We start from the raw sequence: 12,006 nt of genomic DNA on the forward strand, positions 1-12,006 counted from the left end.
CGTGGGCTTTGAGGGGGGGGGGGGGGAGGAGGGCACAGTAAGGTGATCTCAGAGTGCCTTTGTGCAGCCTGTAGCAGTAATCCACTTCCATCTAAATTTCAACTGTCAGCCCTTTTCAGTTGAAAATCACGTGCATTGCTGCCTAGCAAAGGTGACAGCTTGATCAAATGCCTCTATCCAAGACCCAATTCAGTACAGCTACATGTAGTGGTCTCAGACTTTTCATTTCCATGCCTTCCCGGGACAATACAGTTAGGCTTACACTTTCCCTGACACAATGCATTGGAGATTCAATCAATTACCCGAAATCAACTGACACACAAGTATCAATTTATAAAATATCACTATTCTTGCTGTCCAGCAAGAATATAATACATGTACAGACAAAGCTTTGATCTTGGGTTAAAAATAAATGGAAATACGCATTCACTGAAAAGGTGCTGACTGGTTTGGAGAAATATATATGTAGTGATGTAAATACATAATCAATTAAGAATCAAAAGCTTTAGGAGTTTTAGAAACAACACAACAGTAGAAAGGTAATGAGAAATCTGTACACAGCAATGGCAAGATCACTAGGGTATTTAATATAGAAAAGACATTAAGTTCAAAGTATACAGCATTATCTAAATGATGCCACGGAACTCTGAAGCCACTGGAGATACTAACATTCTTTCCAATGGAGAAGAAAAGGTTTAGATACCATATATGTGAGATTTTTGATGTGGTACGTTCAGAAAGACTTGGTTCAGCAGGGCAATGAAATTAATTTTGAATTGTTTTGGCAAAAGTCCAACAGAAATGAAGGTTCAAAGGGCCTTCTCCTCTGCTGAAGCTTCTATGGACAAAAATGAATTGATTTCAATGACTGGTGCAGATTTATTCTTCAAGATTAGTTCAGCCACATCCAAATATATTATACGCAGATTTTAAACAAAATAAGCAATTTTGTCATCAAGAATATTGAATAATTGACCACTTTTTGTTGAACATTTTATGCTTCTGGAATAAACTGGAAAAGTTTTCAGCATTTTCAAAATCTTTACACACTTATTACATTTCGTGACTGCACTCGATATATCTTAGAAACGCAAAATATGCCGTTTTTAAAGGCGAAAATTGGATAACAGGGTGGAAACAAAGTCTTACAAATGACTGAAATTATTTCTTTTCACATATAAATTGGTTTTGTGTTACTAACCTCAAGTATTGAGTTTTTCTGTGCCTCATTTACTTTCCCTGCAAGGCAGCAGTGTGAGATAGCATTATGGATTATTGATTTGTTTGACTTGGAGCTTGGTTCCTTAAATAGTTTTGGACCTGCAACACAATCACAATGTTGATCACAAACAACTCAAAGCTTCAATCCTCACTTCTTGCACAAGCACAATATTCTGCTATTTTTGACTCTACCTGTGTACTCAGCTACTGATGTAATTGATGAGGCTGTGGACGTATTCTCCCAGTCTCGTTCTGTGTTTCTACTCTGATTTCTGCTCGACACCGAAAATGTTTCCATAGAATCTGTCCTATATATCAAGCAAAGCCACAAGTTTAATACTGAAGACTAGGGATTTGATGTTCCCAGTCAGGTGGTGCTAAACTGATCTGCTGTAGTTAAAAAAAACATGCATTATTCAAAAATTATGTTCTAATGTATTAAAAATATAAAACTCAAGACATCCAGTTAGCAAAATTTCTACCACAAATCATTTTACCTTATGTTTCAGCTCAACTCATTATCAAGACAAGACATAAATTAAGTTTAAACGTTGCTTTACAGTTGAGGATATGATTAAATGCCTATTTTAATTGCTGAATATTTCATCCGAGCGCTGAAACCAACAGTATTCGATCTGAATTTCTAAGAAATGTTGCTACGCTTTCCGCATATTTCCCTTTTCCTATTCAACGCAATTAATAAACACATTTCCTTTGGCTGACAACCACATTAAACAATGGCTATCATTTGCAAATAAAATTGTGAATAGTTTGATGTTTTTACTTGTCACCTCAGGGTATTTTGTAAAATGCAGAACAGTACAAATGATTTGGACGTACTGAACAAATTGCAGAAAAGAAACGGAAATATGTTATAAGAATTGTAAGGATGAAATTATCATGAAAAGTTTGATCAGGCCAAGCCACTTTCCTCTGGAAAATAAAAGAAAGAAATGACTTGATGGGGTTTTCAACACTATGAATAGGTTTGATAGGATGAATGTGGAGCAAATTTTGCTACTAACCGAGTTCAGAACAAGGGGGTTTTAATGAAAGATAGCCACTTAAAAGATTAATTAAGGAATTTAGAAACGTTTTCCTTAGAAAAGAGGACAGTGAGAATGCAGAAGTTGCTGCTGCAGGGACTATGTGAACGAGATGGCATTTGCACACAGGTGGGGAGTAGCTCAACACCCGGAACAGAGGGGTACAGGAATAGGGCAAGAAGAGTTAATTAGAGTCAGTCGGCACATTTGAAGTAAGAACACCAATTTACACCTGCTGCCCAAATGCTCTGTGGCTGGGCAATAATGTAAACTGTGATCCAAATAGGGCAGCAGTGTGGTTTATGGTTAGCACTGCTGCCTCACAGCATCAGGGACCTGGGTTCGATTCTAGCCTTGGATTACTAATTGCATGGACTTTCTAAATGAATGCCTCTGAAATTAATGTGGATTTCTATCAGGTTACCCTTACCTTTGTGAATAACCACCACTACCACTTCCACCGCCAGAATTCACACTTTCTGCCTCGGTAGTAGTAGCTGATGCCAGAGAGAGACTGGAACCAAACTGAGCACTGCTCAGATTATCAACTAGATGAAAGAAAACAAAAACCAGAAACATCATACAACAACTTTCTCTTCCATTTTCAATAAATTAGATGAAACATCTTTGATTTTAGGCAGCCTGTTGGAAGCCAAGGTGGAATCAAACTGAGGGTATGCTGTCCAGAAAAGGAGAATTCAAATCCTGCTATATTTTAAAATTTAGACCAGTATTATACATTTTTTTGTTTTTTTTAAAACCATATACTCATTTTCAGTAAAGTAAAACTGAATTTGCATTAAAAGGGAAAATTGCCCTAACCTGAGCTTTTTTCTTTTAAACAAACGACCTAAAACAAGAAGATGGGAGCTAATGTTTTAGTCGGATTTGGGTCTTTACCCTTTTAAAGGCTGTTCCTTAATAGAATAGATGAACACATATTTCAAGTCAGTGACTACAATATTTAAAACTGTTGTTTAAGGTGCAACAGTTTTGCCCATTATCCAAATTCCACTGCTTTTGACAAAACTCTATTACGAGTCTTCACATAATTTTACATTAATCTACAAATCCGCCATAGCATTTTCTTTGTGCGTACCAAAAAATCTAATTTGAACACAACAAGGTCTGATAAATCTCCTAGGCCGGATGGACTTCATTCTAGGATCTAACAGAAAAGGTGGCTGATGAGGTAGATGAGAGTTTGTGTTAATTTTCCAGAACTAACTAGACTCTGGGAAGGTTCCAGGAGATGAATAATAGCAACTACAACCCTCTATTCAATAAGGGAGGAAGGCAGAAAACAAGAATCCATAGGCAAGTTAGCTGGATGTCTGTTATTAGAATCAATCATTGAGGTGGCTATAAGTGGGCACTTGGAAAAACTTGGGTAATAGGTGAGAGTCAACAGTGCTTTAAGAATGGTAACCCCGTTTACCAATTTATCGGAATTCTTTGAAGGAGTAGCTTTCAATGTGAATACAGGAGAGCCTCTTGCGGTGCTGCACTTGAATTTCCGGAAACATTTCCAGAACATTGTACAAAAAAAGGTTACTGTGCAATGTAGAAGCTCATGGTGCAGGGGACAACATAGTAGGATGGACAAAAGATTGCCTGGATAGCAGAAAGCAGAGTATGCATAAATGTGTTTATGTCTGATTGGCAGCAGGTGATGAGTGGGCTCTCACAAGGGCTTGTACTGGGCTTTCAAAATTTAACAATTTGTATTAATGACTGATGATGGCTAAATTTGCAGATCGCACAAAGAAAGAGGAAGTATGCTATGAAGATCTCATAGCAAGGATGTGTAGGTTGCCAATGGGCAAAAATCTGGTAGATGGAGTATATTAGTTTAAAATTATGTTTTGCCCTTTTGAGTGATGAGGGTAGGTTTATTCCCTTTGTGTGGAGGCAGAGGTAAGCAGAGGTAGCTAGATTTTTGTTAGACAAGGAAATCAAAAGGTTAACAGGGATAGATAGGAATGTGGAATTCAGAACACAAAAAGATCATCCACGGCTTTACTAATTGGCAGAGCAGGCTTGTAGGGCCAAACAGCCGACTCTTGCTTACGATTTGTATTTTCATAAAATTTTAAAAATGAACTCTTGCTAATAAATTAACATTGTTCTCCACCTGAATAAACTATTCACAGGAAAAGACAAGTAATATACAAAATGAAGAAAAACAATTGATCCAGCAGACCAAAACTGTACATAATGCTCCAAGTACAGTTTCACCAAGGCTTCAGACATTTGTACCAAGACACCTTTACTCCTGTATTTATATCCCCTTGTGATGAAGGCCAACATATGTCTGCCTTTCAAATTGCTTGTTGCAACTGTAGTTCAGCTTTCAGTGACTCATCAGTAAGTGCACCCTGTCCTTTTGGGCATCAGCACTCCCCAGCCTGTCACCTTTCAAAAAGTATTATGCCTTTGTGTTTTTTCTACTAAAATAACTTCATATTTGTTCACATTATATTCTATCTGCCACGACCTTGTCTATTCACTCAGCATTTGCAAATCCTTTTTAAGCTTCCTTGCATCCTCCTCAGAACTTCCAAGACTGAGTGGAACTGTGTCTTTAGCAAATGTGTAAATATATTTGGCCTCTACATTAAATAATTTTCCAGCAATTAGCCCCAGCACTGATCCTTTCATTACCCCACTAGTGACAGACCACCATCCTGAAAACGGCCTGTTTATTCCTACTCGGTTTTCTATTTGTTAACCCATTCTCAATTCATAACATTCATATCATATTATACCCAATCTCATGTGCTCAATTTTGTTTACTAACGTCCTGTCAAAAGTCTTCTGAAAATCCAACTATACCACATTCACTTGTTTTCCTTTATCTACGGTACAAGAAACATCTTCAAAAAACTCCAAACAGATTTTTCAAACACAACTGCCCTTTCAGATATCCATGCTAACTAATGCAGTTTTTAAGTGTCTAGTTACCACATTCTTTAGCATAGGTTCTAATATTTTCCCAACCACTGATGTTAAATTAACAAGTCTGTAAGTCCTCCATTTTGTCTCTCCCTCCCTTAAATAGCGGGGTTACATTTGCTACTTTCCATCCTGCAGGAACCTTCCCAGGATCTGTAGAATTTTCATTCCGAGTCATTTGCGTACAGCTTGTATCTATAATTTGTGGTCACAGATTATCAAGGTAATTAATGATCAGTTGATTTGGATCAGCAATCGTGGCAGTCTGACAGCAGATTTTAGACCTGATTAAAAATTCACTCTGAATGGATTGACAGATGACCGCTGCCTGAGTTAGAAGATATCCTCTAATAGCAAAATAGGAAACTTAAATGTGCAGTACCATTTCAATTTCTATAAAACAGACATGTTAAAAGAAAAAGGTTGGTGGGGGGGGTTCTGGAAAATGGTTTTCAGCAATCATTTTAAAATTTAAATGTTAGGAGGAAGATGCACACGCATGAACCGAATAACGAATGCGCTGAACTTTAGTTTTAAGATTAGGCTAAACAGTTGTAATGATAGTTTAAAACTGAATTTTGCAATATATGATTATACTGGCCTTGTGCTAACTCAAAATGCAATGAGAACATTGCACAACAGGGGAGCCTTACAATATTAAGTTGTAGTGCAATCGCAAGTCACAGCAAAAACCACATTGCAGAGTTACACTACTTTTCATTTTTGTTTCACTGTTCAACTAAATCAACTTCACAGTGATACAATAATAATAGGCATTTGCACCCTCTGAAATTCTGATACTCATAACACTATGGCGACATGGTGACTCAGTGGTTAGCACTGCTGCCTCTCAGAGCCAGGGGCCCCGGTTTGATTCTGGCCTCAGGTGACTGTCTGTTGGAATTTGCATGTTCTCCCCATGTCTGCATGGGTTTCTTCCAGGTGTCCCGGTTTCCTCCCACAGTCCAAAGATGTGCAGTTTAGGTGGACTAGCCAAGCTAAATTGGCCAGAGTGTCCAGGGATGTGCAGGTTAGGTGAGTTAGCCATCGGAAATGCAGGGTTACAGGAAAGGGTGTGGGTCTGGGTAGGATGCTACTCAGAGGGTTGGTGTGCTCTCGATGGGCTGAATGGTCTGCTTCCACTCTGTACAGATTCTATGATATTATTTCCTGCTTCATTGTGACTTACGGGTAGAAGAATATTGAGATGGGGTATCGCTAGAAGATTCCTCCCGATGCACCGATTTTGGGCGTTGCTTCTTAACTTTAGGTTTGGGTTTAACAAGTCCTTGTTCCTCAAGGATTTGCTGTTGTTTACGCCTCAGATATTCCTGTTTGATCAGTTCTCTCCGTGCTTTCTCCTCTTCTTTACGAATCCGGTCCTCTTCAGCTTTGCGCCTTTTAAAACAAAAATGACTTAAATGTTCTTAACAGGAGCATATTGTGGAGATCACATGTCAAATATACATTTGTAAAGACCCTGAATGGAAATCACTTGATAATACATTTTGAAAAACCAATATTTTTGGCTTTTGTACTGAAAATACCCAGATTTTTAAGAGATTCAGGGGAAGCACTGGCTTGGGGATATTATTGCTAGACTATTAATCCAGAAACTCGGCTAATGTTCTAGGGAAATGAGTTCGAATCCAGCCACGGCAGATGGTGGACTTTGATTTCAATAAAATATACCTGGAATTAAGAATCTACTGATGTCCATAAAACTATTGCTGATTGCTGGAAAAACCTATCTGGCTCACTAATGTCCTTCAGGGAAGGAAATCTGCCATCCTCACCTAGCCTACATGCGACTCCAGGCTCACATCAATGTGGTTGACTCTCAACTGCCCTCTGAAATAGCCTTGCAAGACACTGCATTAACTGCAACAAAGTCTCAATAAAGAAACGAAACCGGACAGATCAACTTGTATGGAAGTAGGCACTGGAAAAGACAATAACAGAGACAGCCCTGTAAAGTCCTTCTTGCTAACATCTGGGGGCTAGTGCCAAAATTGGGAGAGCTGTCTCACAGACTAGTTAAGCAACAGCCTGACATAGTCATACTCACAGAATCATACCTTACAGACAGCATCCAGGGATGGTGGCCTCTGGGATATGTCCTGTACCTCCAGCAGGACAGACCCAGCAGACAAGGCAGCGCAGTAGTATAGAGTCAGGAGGGAGTTGCCCTGGAAGTCCTCAATATTGACTCCAGGCTCCATGTAGTCTAATGGCTTCTGGTTAGATATGGGCAGGAAACCTCCTGCTCACTATCACATATCTCCCTCCCTCAGCTGATGAATCTGTACTCCTCCATGTTGAACAACACTTAGAGGAAGTACTGAGGGTAGCAAGCACACAAAATGTATTCTGGGTAGGGAATTTCAATATCCACCACTAAGAGCAGCTCAGCAGCAGCACTACTGATTATGGCTTTAAGACCTGATCAGCTCAGAGGGATAAACATACTTGACCTCATCTTAACGACGCTGCCATGGACAGATGCGTGTGCATCTGGCAGATTGGTAAAGAGTGAGCACTGCACAGTCCACAGACGAAGTCCCACGTTCATACTGAGAATATCCTCCATCATGTTGTGTGGTACTACTACCGTGCTAAATGAGACAGACTTCAAACAGATCTAGCAAATTAAAACTGGGCGTCCATGAGGCACAGTGGACCAAGAGCAGCAGATTTGCACTCCAGTACAATCTGCAACCTCATGGGCCTGGCATATGCCTCACTCTAGCATTACCATAAAGCCAGCGCATCAGCGCCGGTTCAATGGATGACTGCAGGAGGGCATGGCAGGTGCAGCACCGGACATACCTAAAAATGAGGTTTCAACCTGGTGAAGCTAACTACTTGTATGCCAAACAACATAAGAAGCAAGTGATAAGCTAAGCGATCCCACAACCAACTGATCAGACCTAAGCTCTATAGTACTGCCACATCCAGGTGTGAATGGTGGTAGACAATCAAACAACTCACTGGGAGAAGAGGCTCCACAAATATCTCCATCCTCAACGTTGGAAAAGCCCAATACGTCAGTGCAAAGGATAAGGCGGAAGCATTCGCAGCAACCTTTAGCCAGAAGGGCTGAGGGGGTTTCCATCTGGGCTTCTGCCAGTGGTCCCCAGCATCACAGTCTTCAGCTAATTCAATTCACTCCATGAGATATCAAGAAACAGTTGGAGGCACTGAATACTGCAAAGGCTTTGGGCCCTGAGAACATACCAGGATTAGTACTGAAGATTTGTGCTCCAGAACTTGCTGTTCCCCTAGTCAAGCTCTTTCAGTACAAATACAACACTGGCATCTACCCTATAATGTGGGAGATTGCCCAGGTATGTCAGATAAATTCAATCCGCCCAATTACCGCCCCAGTCTACACCTGATCAGTAAAGGATGGAAAGTGTCATCAACAATGCTATCAAGCAGCACCTGCTCAGCAATAAATCTGCTCACTGACACCCAATTTGGGCTCTGCCAAGGCAACTCAGTTCCTGGCCTCTTACAGCCTTAGTTCAAACATGAACAAAACAGCTGAAATCCAGGGGCAAGTTGACAGTGACAGACCTTGACATCAAGGCCACATTCAACCAAGTTTGGCATCAAGGAGCCTAAGCAAAATTGAAATCGTTGGGGATCGGGGGCAAATCCTCTACTGTTTTGAGTCATACCTGACACATAGGAAGGTGTTTGTGGTTGTTGGAGGTCAGTTATCTCAGTCCCACAGCATCTCTCCAAGAGCTCCTCAGGGTAAAGTCCTAAGCTCAACCATCTTCAAATACTTCATCAATGACCTCTCTTTCATTATAAAGTAGGAAGTGAGGATGCTTGTTGATGATTGCACAATGTTCAGCACCATTCACAACTCCTCAGATACTGAAGCTGTCGATATTCAAATGAAACAAGATTTGGATATCCAGAACAACATCCAGACATGGGCTGGCAAGTAACATTTATACCACACAAATGCCAGGCAATGATCATCTCCAACAATAGACAACCACCACCTCTTGACATTCAATGGTGTTACTATCACTGAATCCCCCACTATCAACATCCTGGGGGTTACCATTGACCAGAAACTCAACTGGACTCCCTACGTAAACGTAGTGGCTACAAGAGCAGGTCAGAGGCTAGGAATACTGCAGCGAGTTACTCAACTCCTGACTCTACAAGGCACAAGTCAGGAGTGCGATGGAATACTCCCCACTTTCCTGGATGAACGCAGCTTCAACAACCTGAAGAAGCTTGACGCCATACAGTTCAAAGCAGCCCACTGATTGCCACCACACCAACAAGCATCCACTCCCTCAATCACTAACGCTCAGGAGCAGCAGTCTGTACTATCTACAAGATGCATTGCACAAATTTGCCAAAACTCCTTACATAGCACCTTTCAAAACCACAACCACTTCCATCTAGAAAGACCTTACCAGCAGAAACATGGGAACACTACCACTTGCAAGTTCCCCTCCAAGCCACTCACCATCTTGAACTTGGAAATACACCACCATTTCTTCACTGCCACTGATCAAAATCCTGCAATCCCCTCCGTAACGGAATTGTGGGCCCACCTACAGTGGTTCAAGAAGGCAGCTCACCACCACCTTCTCAAGGGCACCTAGGGACTGACAATGGATACTGGCCAGAAGTGACACCCACATCTCACGACTGAATAATAAAACAAAGATGAACATAGGACATGATGAACCTGAATTACGCAGATTCATAGGTTAAACTTAACATGTCAGAATGGCAGAACTAAAAAGATCCGACACAGAACTTGCCAGTTTAACTGATCACTCCACATTATATCACAGAATAAGCAATATTATCTTACTTATGTGATCATATACATAAATAAGTGGTGAACAGGCTAACACTAATAAAGAATAATATATAGATGTGGCTCAATATAAAACCTTTTCAATACACAAACATTTCCAAGTGATTCCAGTAATTATCAACTCTCAGGCCATGTTAAAAGTGTAATACCATTACTAGATTGTTAATCAGCTAAAGTCAGCTATGTGTTATGCTATCAAAACAATATTTTGCAAGGCTGAAGTGCAAGGGAACTTTGAATTAGTTGTACTACACATACGTCAGCACTTTAATTAAAAATAAATACCAGTAAAATCAGGCAGAACAACAGGTAATGAAGAGGATTAAGATACAATGCACAGTGGAAAAGGGGATGTACATGCAAACAATTTGACATGCAACTTCCGTCTTACAAAGCCGCATTATCCATCACCATCAGTGACCACTTTAATAAAACCTTTAATAAGAACTCCAGGATATGGGAACATAAATTTCTACTCAATAACAGATACAGGTTGTTGGCAATATTCAATTCATGCCACTATATTCAGTTATATGTATGTTGGCTCTGAGCCTCTTCCTAGCATACTCTCAAAGCAAAGAAGGAACCAACAGACCCCGACAACTACATATAAATTTTGCAGTAAATTACAAGAAACAATACATGATGTTTCTTTTTCAAAGTATCGATGAAATATATTATCATCAAGATGCTTCTAAGAAGGTAATTCCTTTATACACCCAAATGTAATTTTATCCCTTCACAACATCTCAAATTCATGCCTCCCTTTGGTGAACTGGAAGCTTCTGGGAAAAATGAAGTGGAGTGTAGATGGAAAATTAAGTCTATCATTGAGACATCCTTTTCTCAAAGGCTGCTCAGGATAGTAATGATGTAGGCAGGCTCTGATCAGGCTTGGCAAAAGTATATTGCATAGTTTAAAAGGAAGTTAAATAGCAATGAGTACACAGAACATTAGATCAAAAATCAGGACAGCTTAAAAGAAATTAACAAGGTAAATTGGGAGCAGAACAACCAATTACTTTGGAACGGTACTATTAAACTGATGCTGACTAGAGTTACTAAAGGTGAAGAAAACTTTGGAACTAAGAGTCAAACCAGTAATTGGATGTTTACTGTAAGCAAGCAGTACATTTATTAGAACAGAAGGCATTGCATTCTAGTAATTTCATCCATGGGTTTAACCTAATTTGATCCTTTTATCAAAAATTATTTCAAATACTTTGGTTTAACTTGTGTCACATGTTCTTCCATAATTGTCTTACCTTGCAGCTTAATTATAGGCAAAAATAAGTTTCAGATCAGTACAGTACACAAATCGACAGGTTTTAACGGATTTTACTTTCAGGTTATAGCACAAAATCGCTAGGTCACATCTGACACTACAAACATTATCTCTCGTTCTATTTAAAATTCAACAATGCCTTACCTTGCTTCGTCACGCTTCTGCTCTATTTCAGCATCCAATTGCTGTCTTCGTAAGCGAGCTTCTTCTGCTTTGCGCTGCTGTTTTAGAAGGAACGCAGCCCGCTTCTTTGCCAACTCATCTTCTGCTTTCTGATCATCCTGCAGGGAGCAAAGAGTGATCGCAGGGTAAGGACAACAGGCACAAGATGAAAATTACCAGTCATAGTTTTAAAACTTGCTCACAATTGCAAAAGCTAATTTTGGTTATCTTCTTGTACATTCTGAAATATACCCCACGGCTATTTTGCAATGACAGAACCATTTATCAACTGCACCTCCCAGTCGCGAACCATTTCAACTCCCCCTCCCATTCCTCAGACGACATGTCCATCCTGGGCCTCCTGCAGTGCCACAACGATGCCACCTGAAGGTTGCAGGAACAGCAACTCGTAATCCGCTTGGGAACCCTGCAGCCCAATGGTATCAATGTGGATTTCACAAGCTTCAAAATCTCCCCTC

General features: G+C 40.1%; 1 protein-coding gene across 2 annotated transcripts in view; it reads right to left on the reverse strand.

Annotated features, from left to right (window-relative positions):
- camsap1b (calmodulin regulated spectrin-associated protein 1b) overlaps nt 1–12,006 on the reverse strand; it is a 95,335-nt gene that overhangs the window by 3,476 nt on the left and 79,853 nt on the right. For both annotated transcript variants that reach the window (XM_048613626.1, XM_048613625.1), the window contains exons 12-16: nt 11,510–11,646; nt 6,412–6,620; nt 2,698–2,815; nt 1,414–1,529; nt 1,202–1,320 (exon numbers count right to left, since the gene is read on the reverse strand). In XM_048613626.1, the coding sequence (XP_048469583.1) occupies nt 1,202–1,320; nt 1,414–1,529; nt 2,698–2,815; nt 6,412–6,620; nt 11,510–11,646 (699 nt within the window). The remainder of the gene's footprint in view (nt 1–1,201; nt 1,321–1,413; nt 1,530–2,697; nt 2,816–6,411; nt 6,621–11,509; nt 11,647–12,006) is intronic.

Source organism: Rhincodon typus, chromosome 28 (genome assembly GCF_021869965.1).
Source record: "Rhincodon typus isolate 14 chromosome 28, sRhiTyp1.1, whole genome shotgun sequence".
In the NCBI taxonomy this organism is placed as follows: Eukaryota; Metazoa; Chordata; class Chondrichthyes; order Orectolobiformes; family Rhincodontidae; genus Rhincodon; species Rhincodon typus.